This window comes from Podarcis liolepis (genome assembly GCF_965112155.1).
Source record: "Podarcis liolepis genome assembly, chromosome: 15".
Taxonomy (NCBI): Eukaryota; Metazoa; Chordata; class Lepidosauria; order Squamata; family Lacertidae; genus Podarcis; species Podarcis liolepis.
The window spans coordinates 3354852-3375200 of record NC_139566.1 but is presented as its reverse complement, the minus strand read 5'-3'; the positions used below and the strand labels follow the sequence as shown (position 1 = coordinate 3375200).

At 49.3% G+C, this 20349-nt stretch overlaps 1 protein-coding gene across 4 annotated transcripts in view; it reads left to right on the top strand.

The window, feature by feature from the left end:
- Positions 1-19462, top strand: part of POGZ (pogo transposable element derived with ZNF domain) — a 41755-nt gene extending 22293 nt beyond the window's left edge. For 3 of the 4 annotated variants that reach the window (XM_083476945.1, XM_083476946.1, XM_083476947.1), the window contains exons 3-19: positions 1963-2121; positions 2535-2710; positions 3608-3716; positions 5166-5468; positions 6809-7003; positions 7410-7519; positions 7965-8299; positions 8903-9057; positions 9630-9730; positions 10346-10492; positions 11666-11800; positions 12512-12684; positions 13314-13454; positions 13706-13765; positions 14783-14895; positions 15912-15936; positions 16309-19462. In XM_083476945.1, coding sequence (XP_083333071.1) covers positions 1963-2121; positions 2535-2710; positions 3608-3716; positions 5166-5468; positions 6809-7003; positions 7410-7519; positions 7965-8299; positions 8903-9057; positions 9630-9730; positions 10346-10492; positions 11666-11800; positions 12512-12684; positions 13314-13454; positions 13706-13765; positions 14783-14895; positions 15912-15936; positions 16309-17935 — 4064 coding nt within the window. In that variant the 3' untranslated portion in view covers positions 17936-19462. The remainder of the gene's footprint in view (positions 1-1962; positions 2122-2534; positions 2711-3607; positions 3717-5165; positions 5469-6808; positions 7004-7409; positions 7520-7964; positions 8300-8902; positions 9058-9629; positions 9731-10345; positions 10493-11665; positions 11801-12511; positions 12685-13313; positions 13455-13705; positions 13766-14782; positions 14896-15911; positions 15937-16308) is intronic. The other variant, XM_083476948.1, reaches the window with a different exon arrangement.
- The last annotated feature ends 887 nt before the right edge of the window (positions 19463-20349 follow it).

Sequence of the window (20349 nt, the reverse complement as noted above, 5' to 3'; positions counted from 1 at the left end):
TCCTGTGGCTTCCAGGAACTGGTATTCAAGAAGCATTGCTGCTTCTGTCTGTGGAGGCAGAGCCTAGCCATTGTGGCTGGTAACCATTGATGTCCTTGTCCTTCAAGAATTTGTCCAGACATCTCTTAAAGCCATCCATCTTGGTGGCTATCATTGCCTCCTGTGGGAGCGAGTTCCATAGTCTATGCACTGCATGAAGAAATACTTTCTTTTATCTATCCTGAGAGGGACGCGGGTGGCGCTGTAGGTTAAACCACAGAGCCTAGGACTTGCTGATCAGAAGGTCGGCGGTTCGAATCCCCGTGATGGGGTGAGCTCCTGTTGCTCGATCCCTGCTCCTGCCAACCTAGCAGTTCGAAAGCACGTCAAAGTGCAAGTAGATAAATAGGTACCGTTCCAGCAGGAAGGTAAATGGCGTTTCCGTGCGCTGCTCTGGTTCGCCAGAAGCGGCTTAGTCATGCTGGCCACATGACCCAGAAGCTGTACGCCGGCTCCCTCGGCCAATAAAGCGAGATGAGCGCCACAACCCCAGAGTCGGTCACGACTGGACCGAATGGTCAGGGGTCCCTTTACCTTTACCTTCTATCCGTCCTGAGCCTTCCAGTGTTCAACTTCATTGGATATCCCCAAGTTCTAAGGTTATGAGAGACAGAGAGAGAAGCTATTCTCTAAACCTTTGGGCCCATCTAGCTCAGTATCATTTACACTGACTGTTTCAGTTCTCCAGAGTTTCAGACAATATGTCTTTCCCAGCCTTACCTGAACGTGCCGAAGTTTGAACCTAGGACTTTCTGCATGCAAAGCAGATGACCCAGCACCAAGCTGTGGACATTCCCTTAAAAATAATAGCAATATTCCAATCCCCATGGTTCTGGAGAGGTCAATAGGAAGCTGCCCTATACCATACCAGACCATTTGTCCATCTAGTATTATCTACGCCAACTGGCGGCAGCTCTCCAGACTTTCAGGTAGGGACATTCCCAGCCTGCTTCTACACAGGAAACCAAATATGTCCCTGCATGTAGAAAGCTATCACCTTTCACCCTCAGCCATGACATGCTAATTTTCTCTGCGCTGGGATTATTGGTTTGCTTACTTTCAGTGGAGGATCACTCTTCATGCTGAAGGTGGGGGTTCATTCATCTGTTTGGATTCTCCTCTAATAAAGAAGGAATCCTTGCATATAGACAACTAGTGTAATAGAGTGAGATAAGGCTCCATCATATACTGATTTTCTGTCTGCAGGGATTTTTATTTTATTTTCAGTAAGTAAATTTATGTATTTATTTATGTATTTATTTATGTATGTATGTATTTATTTATTTATGTATTTATTTATTTATTTTTGGTATGGAGGACCATTCCATCCTGTTAGTTCCCTTTAGTTCCCTTCTGGATTTCAGATCCAGAGCCTTTCATGGTTGGCAGATACTTATTTCCCCCCACAAAATTTATGTACTGCTTCATTGTAAGAAAGAGCAAAAAATCTCAAAGTGGTTTACAGAAATAATAAGATAATAATAATAATTAATAATTTTTATTTATACCCCACCCTCCCCAGCCAAGCCCAGGCTCAGGGCAGCTAACAAGCAATAATAAAAACAAGTTGAATGAATACAACTTAAAAACATGATTAAAATACAACAATTAAAATATTGAAACATTAAAATCTTAAAATGCAGCCTCATCACAATGAAATTATCAGTAAGAATAGTTAAAGGGAACTGTTTAAAACATTAAAACAATAATTAAAATCAATGATGAGCTAAATACCAGGTGTCTAGATAGACTTTGCCTAAACAAAAATGGTTTTTTTAGCAGGTGCCGAAAGGAATAGAGTGAAGGTGCCTTCCTGGTGTCAGTCAGCCACTAAGTGTTTCTGCACAAGGAGCTAAGCCATGTGGATGTCCTCTCTGTCCGTACCTGCAGGCAGTAAACCGTTTTGAATTTCCTTCCCGGCAGTTTCGGTGAGCGTGCAGCCAGTTGCCACCCCAATGCCGATCGTCGCTCACGCATCCATTGGTGGCGGCCTCACAACCTCCACATCTGTCAGCGGCAGTGGAGGACCCAACAGCGACAGCACAAAGAAGACACTAGTGACGCTTTTTGCTAACAACAGCGGTAAGGGGAGCGGCTTTGGATGGGAGGATCTTGGTTTGGGGGCAAGTGTTAGGATCTGCAGGCCACACACTTCAGATATCCCACTCACCCTAATACTTTGCCAAGGAAAATGGGATTCTGTGGCCAGTACCAATCCTGCCAATTAAGTAAATGACCCACTTTCACATTTGCCACATTCATGCTTTGATGCCACTTTAAGAAGTTGTATTTTCCCTCAAATAATATTGGGAATCCCAGTGTATATGCAGTCGATAATTTGCTCCATCCTACTGGAGCGCCATTTTGCATCTGACTCCACCACCAGTCCTCCAAGCCACTGTTTGGCCCTGAAGTGACAAAGCTAATCTGAAGTTGGAAGTTGTAGGGCAGGTGACAATGATGATTTTGCCCACTTGCCCTTCTCTTTTGTCCAGCTGGGACTCCTCTCGTTCAGCAAGGCGGGCAGCCTCTGATCCTCACGCAGAACCCAGGCTCTGGCCTCAGCACAGTGATGACCCAGCCAGTCCTCCGGCCGGTGCAGGTCATGCAGAACGCCAACCATGTGACCAATTCCCCGGTGACCAGTCAGCCCATCTTCATCACGACTCAGGTGAGGGAGGGGCAGCACCTCTTCTACCTCTCGATACCAGTTGCTGGGGGGGGGGCGCAGTCAACAGGGTATGCTCCCCCCCTTCTTGCCCAGCTTATGGGTTTTCCAAAGGCATCTCATTGGTTCTTGCAGGAAGTACAGGGTGGCCGCAAAGTAGGTATACAGTTGAATCAGTGGAATTCACCACAACAGATGATATGGGTACACATCACTGACACACAACAAAGTGGCAGTTACATTTCAGGCTGGCAGTTGGAAAGAATAGTGGAGTCAGATAAAAGGATTATTATACTGTTATTGTGAATGATGACGGCGAACTGGAGTCACGCACAAAGAAAGTGGATTCTAAAGGAGTATACTTTTGGACCACTCTGTATGTTGCCACATTGAGGATCCGACAGAGCTCTTCTTCTGTTGATAACTCTTTATGAGTACCTGGCACATTCCTGGTTTGTTTTTATGCAGATGTGTAGTTCATTTATTTCTTTTTCACATTTGGAGCTGGTGGATGGTACCATTGGCCTGTCACTGTGTTCCGTGCTAGACTTTGACTGGGCCAGCAGGGTGACACCTTGATCAATGAGCTGACTGAAATGTTAAGAGAATCCACTCATCCCCAGAGCTGTGTACACTTTTTACTCAATGTTATAATAATTCAGAAACTTCTATAATACGGTGCCAGACTGAACAATTCTATGTAAAAAAATTCTGCACTATTAATTTATTTGTACAATTTGTATTTAATTTAAATGCTAAAAATGTTTGTGTTTAGACAAGCCTACCCAGGTCCCTTAGTTCCTGTGGAATTGCAGCATGCAGCACTCCTCATTGTCTGCTCCCAGGCCTGCTGTTCAGATAAGCCTGCTAAAGCCACTTCTTTTTGCTTGCACGTTGCAGGGTTTCCCCGTGCGAAACGTCCGGCCTGTGCAGAACGCGATGAACCAGGTTGGGATTGTCCTGAATGTACAGCAAGGCCAGACAGTGCGGCCCATTACCCTTGTCCCAGGTAAAGCAGAGGCTGGAACTGTGAAAGTGAGGAGGGGTCAGGCTGCTGGGCCAGTAGGTGTCAAAAGGGAAGAAAAGAGGCCCAGGAAATTTCCCTCCAGCACCAGAGTATGGGCTGCAGAGGCAGGGCTATGCGAAAAGCTTCACGTTTTTGCTGCCACCTTCAGTGGGAGGGGCTTCCGTAGTCCCAGCCCCGCCTCCTTTGAAGGTACAGAGCTCCTATGCACCTGTGTCTCTTTAGCCAAAGAAAGTGTGGTGAATATATTACCTTCATATATATATAATCCTAGAGGTTCGCTTATCTAGCATCTCTCTGCCTCATATGGGTTTACAAAAAATGCAGCGCGAGGGCAGGCTTATCAAAGGCGGGACAAAAAGTACAGGAGTAGAAAGAGGGTAGCAGGAGGTGGAGGGAGAGTGGGGGCCGCACCAGGTCTCAGCCACAAAACCAGTTTGCACTGCATGGTAAACCAGGATTCATGGCTGACCGAAGTCATGGCTTAAAGTCTGCAGGGGTTTTTTACTGCGTACTTCTGTTAAAAGCAAGAGAAAAGAGAGAGCGCATTTTCCATGATGGGCGTAGGGAAGACTGCCTTCTTATGGATTATGGGTGGGGAACATCTGTGGCCCCCCAAATGTTGCTGGACTCCCAGCCCCTCATCCCTGCCCAATGGCCGTTCTAATTGCTGGGGCTGCTGGGAGTTGTGCTCCAGCAGCAATTAGAGGACCACAGGCAATCTCCCGCCACCCCTGGTTTCAGCCTGTGCAGTTTGCGTCATACAGACATTAAAAATAAGAACATTAAAATCCGTTTTTAAATCTTATCAAACATCAACAGCCCAATATGTAATTGTTTTAGAGAATTGTACAAATAATATTTCTGCCAATACGAGCAAGTTGTTTTAAACTGTTTTTAATATTGTGTTTTAGTGTTGTAACCCGCCCTTGGACCTTAGGGTGAAGGGCAGGTAATAAATGTCTTCCAAGCTTAATATTTCCTAGATTCCTATTGCAATGATCTACAAAGTATGGCCACTTCTTGACCAGTGTCTGTAACTTTTAATTGGATTGAGGATGATGTGTTTGCAGGATACATGTATTTAGTAAAAATAAAAAAACCACACAAAACAAAAACCCTGGTTCATCGCAGCAAGAAATTGAGAGACTTTCCTGCTCCATCTATATGGAGATGGCTCTAAAGTGCCTTGAGTTAGCATAAATGGGCAAGTTGACTGATTTGCCCCATAAGTGGAAGGGCACTTCCTTATAACAGCAGTAATAATTTTTCCAGGAGAGTCTCCTGGAACTGATTAGAATTTCTAGGATTAATGGAAATGAACAAGCTGACTGATTTGATCCATCGGAGGAATGGTACCTCCTTAATAAGTTTTGTTTTAGGAGAGTCTCGAGGACCGACGGGACGGTAACTGTGCCCTCCTTCCCTTTGCAGCCCCAGGCACCCAGTTTGTGAAGCCTGCAGTCGGCGTCCCTCAGGTTTTCTCCCAAATGGCCCAGGTGAGACCTGGTCCGGCCATGCCGGTCCGGCCGTCTTCCAACACGTTCACGACGGTCATTCCAGCCACCCTTACCATCCGGAGCACAGTACCGCAGTCCCAGGCCCAGCCACAAAGTAAGTCCTCTCCCAGCACCTCCTCCACCACCACCACTCCTACTCCAGCACAGCCAACCGCACTGGGACAGTTAACTGTACAGCAGCCAGGGCAGTCCACTCAAGCTACTAACCCCAAATTAGGTAAGACTTCCCGTGGAGAGGGAAACTAAAAATGAAAGAAAAAGGAAAATGGTGTTACTTTGGTCCTCATTTGTCTGGAGGAGCTGGGAAACATTGCGGCCCCCGGGTTTTGCTGCGGCCCCTGCATCATGTGGGGCTCATGGCACAGCAAATGCTCTGTGTTTGTCCATCTGATTGGGAGGTGGGCTAAGGAAAAACACTTCCGCTCTACTCCAGGGAAGGGCAAAATGTGAAAGTAAGCAAATATAAGAAAAACAGCTTGTGTCGATTAATGATTGATTTTAACCAGTGCATTACAAGACTATTTGTTAATTACATTTTTAAAAAAATTATTTAAAGCATCTATGCATTTACTCTTCAGTTGGAACAGGTGACAATTTTTTAAAAAATGCCGCAATCCCTGCCTCTCAGGTTTACAGCCTGAAAAGGCATGGCACAAAAGGAAAAAGGGATGGGGAGGGAAGAAGAAAACCTTCCGCTGAAGAACTCAGGATAGCACATACATGATCCCACTGCCACCATTTCATCCCTCACACAAGAAACCTGTGAGATCGTTCAGGCTGAGAAAAGATGGGCCCAAGGTCACCCAGTAAGCAGGGATTTGAACCTGGGGCACCCAGCCCAGTAGCTCCTGCTTATTAACATTGTCCCTGCAACATCCCTGTTAATAACACCTCGCTTCCATATATACAAAAGGTATTTAAGTCAATCCATCCAAAGGCCGATGACCAATGGGCTCCAATGTTCTCCAGTTGCTTATTACTATTCCTTAGATGTCAAGTCAAAGGAGGGAAATAAAGTGATATTAAAAGCCAGTCTACTAGAGGGAAGGGATAGACCACTGCTTTCCTGTCCCTGCCATTTCCAGCAGGCTTACAGGATACGTCTCTCACTCTTGCAAGCCTTTATCTGTCTTTCATTCCAAGAAACTTAGGATGCTGCTTTATAACAAGTCAGACCTTTGCTCCGTCTGTCTCAGAATTGTCTACACTGACTGGCAGCAGATGGGAGTCCTTTCCCCAGCTCAGCCTGGGGTTGAACCTGGGACCGTCTGCATGCAAAGCAGATGCTCTGTCTACCGATTCATCTCTTTTGAAAGGGTGTGTGTGTGTGGAAGGAATGCACTTCCTGCCTTTTGTTACCAAAACACAGAAATTGCTTGGGTCTATATTTCCAAAGGGAATATAGTTAATGTTTTTCTATTAACTGCTTTGTCTGCCCTGTAACATACCTTGAAAGCTTGCCAGCCCTCTCCTGCTTTCTCCATCTAACAATAATAATAAAAACATTCTGCTCCATCTCCCTGTTCTTCTACTTAAAACCGCTTGTTTCCCTGACAGTGAGCATTGCAAGTTTCGTGACGGTGAAAAGGCCCGGGGTGACGGGGGAGAACAGCAACGAGGTGGCAAAGCTGGTGAACACCTTGAACACGGTCCCTTCCCTCGGCCAGAGCTCGGGCCCCATTGTGGTCTCCAACAACAGCCCGGCCCATGTCCCCCAGAGAGTAGGCATCTCGGAGTCTTCGTCGCAGAAAGGTAAGCTCTGCCAGCAGCCTGGGCTTGGGCAGGTTCCGACTGTAACTTGGTCCCAAACCACAGCATCAAGCTTCACTTCCGCCCATTGCACAGAAAACTGGAATTCCCTAGTGATGGAGGATGGTACTACGTGGGTGACTCCTCCCACTCACTCTGGGGGTGGTGCCATGCAAATATGCCCTCCCGATTCCACTCCTATGTGCATGAAACAGATGGGGTGCACTATGGGAGAGTTGACAGCACAGCCTGGATAGCTCTGTCCTCCATTGTTACATAGGGTGGGAAGGGAGATCCAGGGGAAAGGAAAGGAAAAATGTGACCAGCCCAAGCGAGAAGTCCAAAAAGGTAGTTGCAGGGCTTCTGGATGCTAGCCATGACCTTTTCTCCTTTTTTCTTCCTATTACAGTCAGCTCCTCCCCCATCCCCGCCTTCGACCTGCAGGACAGCGGGCGGAAAGTCTGTCCCCGGTGCAATGCCCAGTTTAGAGTCACTGAAGCTTTAAGAGGCCATATGTGTGTAAGTAACCTCCTTCCCGAATTATGAGATCAAGGCCATTGCAGCGTTACACCCTGCTGGCAGCCGTGAATAGAGTCAAAGGACTATGGTGTCTGCCCAGAGCAGAAGCTCAGGTCGATGGCTGTTGCTAAAAAACTGGGAGTTCAGGGAGTGGGGTGGTGGTGATGTCACCCTGCAAAGTTGATTCAGGCAGTGAGATTCAGGACTGAAAGGCGAAAGGACCTTTGTTTAAGCAAATCCACAGTCGGAGGCAGGGATGCTTCTGAATACTAGTTGCTGGAACGGACGGGAGTGTGCTCTTGTACTCAGATCCCTCTCACAGGTTTCCCAGAGTCATCTGGTAGGCCACTGTGAGAACAGGATGCTGGGCTGGCCTGATCCAGTAGCTCTCGTCTTACATTCATATATTAACTTTAACTCGAGGACCTCCTCCTTCTTTCCTCAGTACTGCTGCCCTGAAATGGTGGAGTTCCTGAAGAAAGGGAAGCCCCTGGAGTCTGAACCAAATATCCAAGCCCCCAAGCCCCCTTCCCCGGAGAAAGCAGCCGCCGTCGCTTCGCCCCCCTCCTCCACCCCCATCCCCGCCCTCTCGCCGCCAGCCAAAGTCTCTGAGCACAGCGACGGCACGGGCGACGGGGCGCAGAGCAAGCTGATAATGCTGGTGGACGACTTCTACTACGGCCGGGACGGCGGGAAGGTGAACCAGCTGCTCAACTTTCCCAAGGTGCCAACGTCCTTCCGCTGCCCGCACTGCACCAAGAGGCTCAAAAACAACATCCGGTAAACGGTGATGGGTGAAGCATTGTCAGGGAGGGGAGGAAGAAAGGGCTGTGGCAAAGCCAGCAACAGGAGGAGGAGGTGTGGCCCTCAGGAAGATGCGGGGGGGGGGGGCTTTTGCAGTCCAACATCAGCTGGAGAGCCACAGACTCCCCACTCTGGTCTTAAAGAGAGCCAGCCCACTTTAAGGAGGTTTATCTGTTGCGTTTGGCCGCTAGCCTTGATGGCCATGCTCTGTCTCCACAGACAGAGCCAGTCATGTTTCTGGATTCCAGTTGCTGGGAACTGCAGGAGGGAATAAGGCTCTTCTGCTTGGGTCCCGTTTGAGGATTTGCAAAGGCCAAAGGGGACCCATCTCCATCCAGCATCCCCTTTCCCACAACGGCCAGCCAGAGTGCCTCTTCCGGGAAGCCCATGTGCAGGACACTAGCCCAATGCCAACACTCCCCAACAACCAATATTCAGAGAGGCACACTTTGCACTCGGAGCTGCTGCCTGCAGTGAGCAGCAAGGGGAAACAGGCAGGAAGAGATTTCTCTCCCACCCACCCCCCCGCCACCCTGAAGTAACCACAGAAACGTCTGCTCCTTTCCCCCATGCCTCCAGGTTTATGAACCACATGAAGCACCACGTCGAGCTGGATCAGCAGAACGGTGAGGTGGACGTCCACACCATCTGCCAGCATTGTTACCGGCAGTTTTCTACGCCCTTCCAGCTCCAGTGCCACTTGGAGAATGTACACAGCCCCTACGAATCGACCAGTAAGCTCTGCCCCAAAGTGTCTCCCCCTGTCCGTCCCCCCCCCCCACAAAACATCTCAGCAGGGTGAGATGGGAAGGGTCTCCATGATGGTCTCAGCCTGCACTGGAAAAAAGGCTTCCTTCAGAGGTTCCCTTTTCCTTTGGTGCAGAGGAGGACTGTCCGCTCTGCTCACCACAGACAGGGCAGGAAACAGTGGCATTATTTACAGGGCGTCCATTTGACTTTGCAGAGTACCAGGGGCTGCTCCCTGCCCCAAGGGGGTTGCAGGAGGCGATAGAGGAAAGGGGAAAGATTTGCATATTTGAGCTGCATGTAATTAGGCATAGTTGCAGTTGGGTCCTGGAGAATGGGAAACTAAACCTAAATATAAATTATTTTGCAGGCACATTTCTGCGTTGCCTGATTTTGTTTCATGACCAACAGAGACCCTTAATGGGGTGTGGGGATGGTTATCTGAGGTTCAACCCAGACTTTGTTCCTGGGCCGGGCCCTGCAAGCTTTCTGCAGTTTGGAGTGGCATCTGAATCCTCCTGGCGTCCTCCTTTTTGACAGACTCCCTCTTGCGTTACAGCAAAATGCAAGATCTGTGAATGGGCTTTCGAGAGCGAGCCCATGTTCCTGCAGCACATGAAGGACACTCACAAGCCAGGGGAGATGCCCTATGTTTGCCAGGTATGGAGAACCCCCCCACCCCCCCAAAAAAAACCCAGTTGTCTTCAACAAACTGAGAATCCACACTGGGTCTGGCCAGCCTGCTCTCCCCTTTGTTAGCTACAATGTAGTAGGAATGGAACTTCCATGCACAGAGGCAGTCTACCCCTGAATACCAGTTTCTGATGTATGGGAGTTTCTGTGCAGGGGGAGAAAGTGATATGGGAGAGCCATGGCCTTCGCACACTCCTTATTTATTTATATACCCCTTGATTTTTATTTATTTTTTAATTTTTAAAACCACCTCAAAGTTGTTTACGAAAATAATTATGAGCTTCCCACGTTAAGCCATTGCTGAAGGCAAAATGCCAGACAAGAAAGGTCCGATCCTTCTCTGGAGAGTTCACAGCCTCCAGCTACCCATGCTGGAATCTGGAGGGCTTGTATCAGATAGTTGCTTTACTTATTGCTCCCCTGATTTTAATGCTTATCACTTCTTTCCAGAAACATACTGTAACATACGAGAAATCTGTGATTGTTCGTTTCGGCGTTGCTGTTGTTGTTTTTTTACTGTACTGTAATTTGCAAAAGAAAAAAAAAGTCTATCCATGCTTCTGTGCTCGTGGCTCCCTCCAGGTCTGCCAGTACCGCTCGTCACTCTACTCCGAAGTAGACAGCCACTTCCGAATGGTCCACGAGGACACGCGGCACCTCCTCTGCCCTTACTGCCTCAAGGTCTTCAAGAACGGCAACGCCTTCCAACAGCATTTCATGAGGCACCAGGTAAATTGGCCTTGCAGGTGAAGCGCTCACCTGGTCCCCTTGGTGACTGGGAATGCCATGCAGGCCAGCTGAATTCACTGGCCCTCCTCCTCCTCAGCTCAACCCCTGAGGCCGTAGAGGTCTCCGGCTCATTTCCCAAAGGTGCCTTGCAACTCTGTATCTGGTTTCAGCTTCCCTTTTAAGGGGTAGTGGGAGAATGTAACAGAAAGTAAAACCCAGGACTAAAAATTCTAAAGGGGGGTGGTGGGGAAGATGCAGGGATATAGAAATAATTATTGATTTCCCACCCTTATTGTTATTTTTATCTTGAAGCCTACCTGTGCATTAGAATGAGGCAGGAGAGTCCTGAGGGTAGTGGTTAGAACAGGAGTCAGCAAACTTTTTCAGCAGGGGGCCAGTCCACTGTCCCTCAGACCTTGTGGGGGGCCAGACTATATTTTGGGGGGGATGAACAAATTCCTATGCCCCACAAATAACCCCAGAGGTGCATTTTACATAAAAGGACACATTCTAACCATGTAAATACATGCTGATTCCTGGACCTTCCGCAGGTTGGATTGAGAAGGCGATTGGGCCAGATCCGGCTCCCGGGCCTTAGGTTGCCTACCCATGGGTTAGAATGTCAACCTAGGACCTGGAAGAGACCAGGGGTCAAATCCCTGCTTGGCCACGTGGCGCTCCCTGTGGGTGACCTTGGGCCAGTCACTGCCTCTTAGCCTAACCTACCGCACAGGTTACAGATAGGTAGCCGTGTTGGTCTGCCATAGTCAAAATAAAAAATTCCTTCCAGTAGCACCTTAAAGACCAACTAAGTTAGTTCTTGGTATGAGCTTTCGTGTGCTTGCACACTTCTTCAGATACACTGAAACAGAAGTCACCAGACCCTTATAGAGAGTGTATCTGAAGAAGTGTGCCTGCACACGAAAGCTCATACCAAGAACTAACTTAGTTGGTCTTTAAGGTGCTACTGGAAGGAATTTTTTATTTTGACTACCTCACAGGATTGTTGTGGGTATATAAAGGTGGGTAAGAACACCAGCCAAGGGGTGACCACACTGGCCATGTCAGCGGCATCTGGAGGGGCCGCGGGTTCCCCACCTTCCCTTTACGACAAAAGCTACTGTCTGCTGCTGCGCCAACGCCGCTCCAATGCCACTCCAATTCCCCCCGCAGAAGAAGAGCATCTATCACTGCAACAAGTGCCGGCTGCAGTTCCTCTTTGCCAAGGACAAGATTGAGCACAAGCTGCAGCACCACAAAACCTTCCGCAAGCCCAAGCAGCTGGAGGGGCTAAAACCAGGCACCAAGGTATGGAGAGGGACACCAGGGGGGCGCGAGGGGGGGGCAGAAGCACCCACACCTCTCTTTTAAATCAAGCCAGGCCTCGGGAACAGACAGGCAGTCCTCACTGCACAATCTAGCAGGCAGACATTACTAAGGTTCCCTGTCTGTGTGGTTCCCCACGCCACTTTCTTTTCTAAGGCACAAAGTGACACGCAGGCTGGTTGACATCTTTGTGGACCAGAAACGTGCGTGGACTTGTTTGCATAGTTTCCCTGGGCTCTCCATCTTCCTGTTGTGGGTAGAGCTCTGGACTTCAGGATTCAGCAGGATTCAAATTCTTTCCCCCTCCCACGCCACCCCATCATCCATGAAGCTGACTAGATGTGATCCTGGCCTGGCTTTCAGCCTAGCCTACCTCACAGGGCGGTTGTGAGGATAACATGGGGAGGAGATGTCTGTAGGCCACCTTGAAAGGTGGGATATAAATATAAGAAATGAATAAAATACATTTCCAGCTAGTTCCTCTGTCCCCGTCTTTTTCGATTTCTGGCTTCCCCTCAGCTGGTGAGGAAGGTTACTTGGGAGTGGGTAACCCCTCCCACTTTCCCCAGGGGTGGGGCTATGCAAATGAGGTGCAGGAATCATTTGGAGATTTTTTCCTTTTTGAAACCCCATCTGTATCTGTATAGCGCTCGAGTGTTTTCATTGCCGTCTCTCTCGTCCTCTGCGCCACAGGTCACCATCAGGGCCTCCCGAGGGCAGCCGCGGACGGTGCCCTTGTCTGCCAACGACATGCCCCCAGGCCTCCTCCAAGACACCACCTTGCTCTCAGCCTCGGCGGACCCCCAGCCCAACTTCCTGTGCCCACCTTACCAGAGGAACATCCAGAAGAAAGCCGTCAGGAAGATGTCAGAGCTCATTACTAAATTTCCCACTAAAATATCCCTTAGAAATAATAACAGTCTGTGGCGGGGGGGGGGACTGTACAGTTCAGTGGTTCAGATTCTGCAGCTTCCTCTTTACATTTGACAGCTGGTGCTGTCCAGGCTTGCTGGAGGGAGTTTTGGGAGCCGTATTTGGCCCTTCGGCCTGAGGTTCCTCCCAACCCCTGGTATAGATGCTTCCCTGCACTGTCCCAGCCAGGGGAGCAAGGAGTAAGCCTTCTCTGCTGTGAGCTGAACACCTGGCTAGTTGTGGCACTCCAGCTACAAAATCCAAATCCTGCACTCTGACTTGGGTACACAATGACCCAAACGTCCTTTACAGAATTGCTCATTTAATTTGGTGGTGTTTTGGCTTTTTTTATTATAAAAAAATGCAACAGGACTCCATCTTCAAGGTTTTTCTCTTAACGCAAGTGTCTGGTCCTTATGGCTTAAGGCGATACAGGACAACAAGCCAGGAAGGAGTCCACAGCTGCGGCACTAGCCTGCCGCTTCATCAACCGGGGTCCAAAGCCTCCTGCAACCCTCTTAGCAAAACCCACATCCTTTGTTGGAACCCAGCCCCTGACCGGCTGCCCCCTTTCTCTCTGCAGGAGCGTCCTTGGCCGGCAAACGTGTCTCGAGTGCAGCTTCGAAATCCCGGATTTCCCAAACCACTTCCCCACCTACGTCCACTGCTCGCTATGCCGTTACAGCACCTGCTGCTCCCGCGCCTATGCCAACCACATGATCAAGTAAGTCAGGCCAAGCGCTTTTCTCTTCCTCCTGCTCTGATCTTTTGGTGCAGCAACTAACTCTTCCCTTCCGGCTGAAGTGGGAGGGGGCAAGAGTGTGCCTGCTCTTCTCTTTCTGGGACCTGTGCACTCGCTTTTGCTGGGCCGAAGTGTTTGCTGGGCCCGGTTAAGGAAGTGGGTGGCTTGTGGGAGTCCCTAAGAACTGCTCTCTTTCCTCATTTGTGTGTGTTTGCTTGCTCTCTTTTTACCAGCAACCACGTTCCTCGCAAGAGTCCGAAGTACTTGGCCTTGTTCAAAAACTACACTGCTTGGTAAGGCAGAAATTTCCCTGGAACAATAATTTCCTTTCTTTACCTGCTAGCTAGCACCTTTTTTATGTTCTGGTGTGCTGTTCGTCTACACCCTGGACCTAAACGTGCCTTAATAATCCTTCTTTCACACCTAATATTTGTAAGTCTCTGGCCCAGTTGGGGGTGGTCAAGCCAAGAATGCCTTCTCAGCCTCTTCAGCAACCTCCAGTTCCCAGAATTCCTTGCAGGGTGGCTGGAGCTATGACAATTAAAACGAGAGGGATTTGGTTCATGTGCAAGGTTAATCCCGCTATGTTAAAGAAAGCCATGGCAATGACAATGAGGACTTTGCTTGTGGTTTGTTTGGAGAGAAGCAAACCATGAATCAGTAAGCCTCTGCTGGAGGGCCTCAGGTTGGGAAACGCTGGTTTAGACCATTTTAAGTCTGTGAGCTGAACTGGTGTTACGACTTGTATTTTTGTAGTGTAGATTTGCCTCATGAGCTTTCCTGTGTGTGATTTATCTAATCGCTTTTGTGCTGATCGCAAATGGCAGTTCCTGGGTCTGGAGTACAAATGCTGCAGAACCTCAGCTCAAAATGCTTGACTCCAGCCTTAGTGGAGAGAGCACTTTGAGGGGTTGGCTTTTTGAACATTGAATTAATAACTTTTTAAACCAGCCCTGCAAGGTCTGTGGTTGTTTTAAAAACCTTGTTTTCTGACATGCTTCATCAGTGAGGCTTAGACTGTTTTCGTGTGTGTGTGTGTGTGTGTGTGTGTGTGTAAGTAATGAATGTGTTGGAATTCTTGGCACTTATAACAAGATCGCCAAAGAATCACATCAAGGGGCTTCAAGTTCCCCACCCTGATGTGATTTATCTTCTGAGCACCTAAATCAAGATGTGCATTGCTAGGGAAGAGGGGGTGTTGTTCTTGTTGTTTGTCTACAAGGGAAGATGTTTGGGAATCAAATATGCTTGCTGGTGGCAAGATCCTACCACAAGGGATGACCTTCCTTCTTTTCATTTCTGCCTCACAGCGGAGTGCGATTGGCTTGCTCGGCTTGTCTCTTTGCCACATCGGAAGGCGACGCGATGGCCAAGCACCTTGTCTTCAACCCCTCGCACGAATTCAGCAACGTACTCCTACGAGGTGAGGGCTGGAGGGGGCAGGTGGAAATCGGATGATGCAGCACGGCTCCTCCCAACCCAGCGTTTGCTCATTTAAACAGAGTTCCTCACCAAAAAGAATCATCACCACCACATGTGTCTTATAACCTAGGAAACGGCTTTATACTGGTCCATCTCAGTATTGCCCACACTGACTAGTAGCAGCTTCCCATGGTTTCGAACTGAGACTCTCTTTTGAGAGAGAGAGGGGGGGGCATTTCCTCTGTGTTTTATTGCAAGCCTGTTTGAACACTTCACTCTTGCCCTTATTTCAGTTCTACTCCCTATCCCGGCCCCACCATTCCCACTGCCTCGATACTTCCAGCCTTTTTGCTCTTCCTTTCCCAACCAGCTCAGAGACTGCGATGGAAGTACTTGGGGGCAGCTGCCTAGGAGACTCTGGGTTCAAAGAGCAATGGATCTGGGTTTAATTCTCAGAACGTGTCCACAGAACGTGTCCTTGAGACACACACATTGGGGTATCAACAAGGGATCAGGAAATAAAGGGAAGGCAATGGTGTCGCCCACTAGATAAGTACAAAAGGTCCAGGACTCTTCCAGGAAGATCACCAGGCCACAGCGGCGCTTAACTGAGGGGCAAGACAGATTTGCAGGCTTGAACAGGAGGGTGCCCTCAGGAGAGCAAGGCCAGTTTCAGGAAGGCAGAATAGGCAGGGAGAGGATGGGGTAGCTAGTCTGGTGTGTAAGGGAGCCAAGGAGGGGCAAAGCATAGCATGGTGTCTGTGAGCTGCTTGCAGTTGGTTCTCTGTCGCCTTCCTAAGAGGCATTTATATGCTGATGGAAAAGGGTAGTGATGGATTGCTGTGCAGACTCAGGGTATGGCTAATAGTTCCCAGAACGCCCCTGGATTTCCCTCTGCCCCTGTGCTGTGAGTCCACCTGTTGCCAGTGACCCAGTCCTTTTATGTGTCCCTTGCTAACAAGCCGCCTGGTGCAAGCTCAGCCTCTCAATACTTTTATTTCCTCTTTTTTCTAACAGGTTCCACCTGGAGTTCGCATTCAAGGTAAATTTCCCCCTATTTCCCTCCTATCTGGGCAGATTCATGAGGGATTTTTCTCTTTCTTTTACTGCAAAACTGGCCCTGTTACAAGTGCCACATCATACCCATTCCACATTTGTGAGAAATCTTTTATTGTGGCAGCACCCATACTCTGAGACTCCCTGTGTATTGACAGGGAAGGTGACTTCACTGTACTCTTGTTACTGCCTGCTAAAAACATTTTTGTTCAGCCTCCCCAGATGTGCAGAATGTAGATACATATTTTAATTTGAGATCCCCCCCCCCTTAAGCGGTGTGTAAACTTGATGAGATAAAGAAAGAAAGAAAAATACTCAAGGATCTTCCCTGTCTTTCTTTTTTCCTCCCACCCTTCAGGCCTGCCCAGCCATTTGACAGAGGTGTGAAGGCCCCCAGCTCCACCTACCCGCCAATCAAAGCTGCTACCGTGAACACAGCCTCGCCTCTGCCTGAGGACGAGAAAGAGAAGGAGGCGCCTGAAGCCGGCAACAGACCCCCTGTCGTCGCTCCCACTCCGGCTCCCGCCACTATCCAGGAGGACGAAGACGAGTGCTTGAACGTGGAAGATGAGGACGAGCAGCCGCCGGCGAAGGAAGCGCCTGAGCCGGCGAGCCGAAAGGAGCAGCTCTCGGTGAAGAAACTACGGGTGGTCCTCTTCGCTCTGTGCTGCAACACGGAGCAGGCGGCGGAGCACTTCAAAAACCCCCCGCGGCGGATCCGGCGCTGGCTTCGGCGGTTCCAGGCTTTCCAGGAGGAGAACGTGGCCTCCCTGTCAGAGGGGAAGTACCTGAGCTTTGAGGCGGAGGAGAAACTGGCAGAGTGGGTGCTCACCCAGCGGGAGCAGCAGCTGCCAGTCAACGAGGAGACCCTCTTCCAGAAGGCCACAAAGATCGGGCGGTCCTTGGAAGGCGGCTTCAAGATCTCCTACGAGTGGGCCGTCCGCTTCATGCTCCGGCACAACCTCAGCACGCACAACCGCCGGGCGGTGGCCCACCCTCTGCCCAAGGACGTCGAGGGCAGTGCCAGCTGCTTCATTGAGTTCGTGCAGCGGCAGATCCACACCCAGGATCTGCCTCTATCCATGATCGCCGCCATCGACGAGATCTCCCTCTTCCTGGACGTGGAAGTGCTCTGCAGCGACGACCGGAAGGAGAACGCCTTGCAGACGGTGGGGACGGGGGAGCCCTGGTGCGACGTGGTCCTGGCCATCTTGGCTGACGGGAGCGTGCTGCCCACCCTCGTCTTCTACCGGGGCCGGGTGGAGCAGGCCGCCAACGTCCCGGAGACGATTGTGCTGGAGGTGAAGGAGGGCGGCTACAGCGACGACGAGATCATGGAGTCATGGTCCTCCACGGTGTGGCACAAGCACATAAAGAGCCAGAACAGCAAAGGCATGCTGGTCCTGGATTGCCACCGGACGCACCTCTCGGAAGAGGTCCTCTCCGTGCTGAGCTCCTCCAACACGCTGCCGGCCGTCGTCCCCGCCGGCTGCAGCTCCAAAAACCAGCCGCTGGACGTTTGCATCAAAAGGACCGTGAAAAACTTCTTGCACAAAAAGTGGAAGGAGCAGGCCAAGGAGATGGCCGACTCCACGTGCGACTCGGACATCCTCCTCCAGCTGGTCCTGTGCTGGCTGGCCGAGGCCCTCGAGGTCATCAGCGACTGCCCCGAACTGGTCCAGCAGTCCTTCCTGGTGGCCAGTGTGCTGCCGGGCCCCGATGGCACGGCCAACACACCCACCCGCAACGCCGACATGCAGGAGGAGCTCATTGCCTCGCTGGAGGAGCAGCTGAAGCTCAACAACGAGCCACAGGAGGAAGAGGAGGAGGAGGAGGAAGAGGCAGAGCTGCAGGACGGGGCATCGGTCACTCCAGCCGAGGAATCCGCCAACCCCGAGATCCTCCACCAGCTCTTTGAAGGGGAGAGCGAGACAGAATCGTTCTACGGCTTTGAGGATGCTGACTTGGATCTGATGGAAGTCTGAGTGCTTTCCCGCTTGATCCAGAGAAAGAGTTCTTTTTCTCTCTCTTTTATATATATAGATATATATAGAGAGATATATAGATATATATATAAAAGAAAATCAATGTTGGATGAGACCATTTTCACTTCCCTGTGGATCTGTGGGTACAGGAGATTAGTAGGTGAACACGCAGACTAATAGCCATTTTATGCTGTCTGTTCATTTCTTTAAAAAGAAAAAAATGTGCTTAATTTGTTTTTGTTTTTTCTTAAATCACTGTGTTGCTATTTTCTGAAGATACATTGTGGGTGAATTATTTTTTGCTTTTCATTTTCTTTACCTCACTGTATTATAGTTTCTGGGTTGTGTTTGATTTATACTGTGCAAAAAAAGGTTTTTAATTAAGCCACATCATCAATGTGACCTTTTTTCTTTTGAAAAAACCAAGGAACACCAATATGTAGCTAAAGAATGAAAATCTCTACACCCCACCCCCACTTTTTAAAAAAATTGTCATAACACAGACCTCCCCTACCCTTCCCCATTTTAACACTTGGATCCAGAAATGTTGATTTCTAGGTGATAACATCTTTTCTTTCTTTTAAGGTATGAATGTTTCCTTTAACACATTGAACGTTCTATAGCCGCCCTTTGAAAAATTGAGGTTTCCTTATTAACAAAGAGGACAGCAATTAAAGGCCGACACCGTTGTTTAGGGACAGGAAAGGGGTTGATCCGGCCTCTTGGTCACCAGCAAATGGATCTTTATAGACATAGAAGTGCCATGCTTTGGGTTGACCGATGATCCACTTTGGTCGAGAGTTACCTGGACTTCCAGGCAGCTGCCGCAACTTCCTTGTCCGTTGGCTAAACTACTGGGCACCTGCTCCTTCTGATTCCTAACCAGAGTATAAACTGTGGAAGCTTCAAGCCTTTTGACAACTCCGTTCAGGTTGGCAACATCCTTTCCGGTTGGCTCGTTGGTTGCAAGCTAGTCCTCTCCTGGACCATTGACTTTAAACCTTCTGGAAACTTATCGATAGCTACAGAATCCTGCTTTCTCTGACGGCGCCAAGACACACTACGTACCCCGAATTTGCTACTTCGGTTGAACCCAGCTGCACACTCAAGAAAACAAGGGAGAACTTGTTTTTATTTTTCACTGCCAGCGTAAAAAAACAGAGACAAAAGAAAGACAAAGAGAGAGATGTTTTTTCTACTGTTTGCATGTTTGAGAGTTTTTTAAAAATCGTAACGTATTATGGTCTGAACAATGAAAAGCATTTTGACATGACGAAAGAACGTGGGAGCCTCCTCCCTCCCCCGGGCCCTTCATGCCACTTCTGGTTTTACTTTTTTCCGTTGAAGTTTTAAGACTCTCCTCTGTGGCCGACGCCTTCCCTCCCTTTCCCCGAAGCCCCCAATATGCCCACCCCGCTCCCCACCCCAGTGACTCAAGGGAAGAAGGAAACAGGGTGGGCTGACCTGTAAATGATTAATCTCTAAAATGTACATACGTGGAACATTTAATAAAGCCAGGGAAATGGATTTATAAACGCTGTGTTTTTATTATGGAGAATGACAGCTGGATGGGTCAGGTTGAAGTTTTGTGCGCGTTGTAAATTAACAGGAGCTTCAGGCAGGATGCCCAATACACCTGGTGTCCTCCATCCAGGTGTTTTCATCTTCCATCAGCCCAAGGCAGCACAGCTGTATGATGCTGAGGTTACCGGGAGGGTATGGATGCTGATGGAGTCTAAAGTAGCTGTGGTGCAGCAAAAGGGGGCACTCAGCTGCATTTTCAGTTGTGGGGTCCAGAGGAACGTTATTTGGGCCAGATCCCCAAAGAGAGTCTTGTCTCTTCTGTACATTTGGAATACTGTGTACAGTTCTGGTTGCCACATCTCAAAAAGGATATTGGCAGAGTCAGAAGAGGCTCAGAAGAGGTCCACCTTGTAGACAAGCATAAAATGAGCATGATCTGGAGCAACTGGATGGTTTTTTTCGTCCCTGTTAATACACTAGATTCCCTTTCTTCCTTCCTTGGATGAACAGATTACCACCCCAGCCCCTCCACAGAGTGGATCGTGCCATCCCACCATCTTTTCCCTTCCCAGTCCAAGGGGCTCATCTTCCTCCCCATCGCCACCCCAACCATTTTAGCTGACTCTTCCCCTCTTGCTTTTCCTTCTCTGCAGACACTGCCGTGTCCCCTTATCCCACCCTCCCCTCAGGATGGTAAGCAGCTCTCAAACTTGGTGCCGGGGTGCTTTGAAAATTAGATAGCCAACACGGTGCTTATTCAGATGTTTTGAATGCCTCTCAGTGGCCCCATGTGTTGGTAGTTGTACTGGCTGCTCCTGAGCTTATCAGGGGTTTAAGAATGAGATTGGTAACAGCAAGGGTGGCAAACTCTGAGCCTGTATCTATCTGCC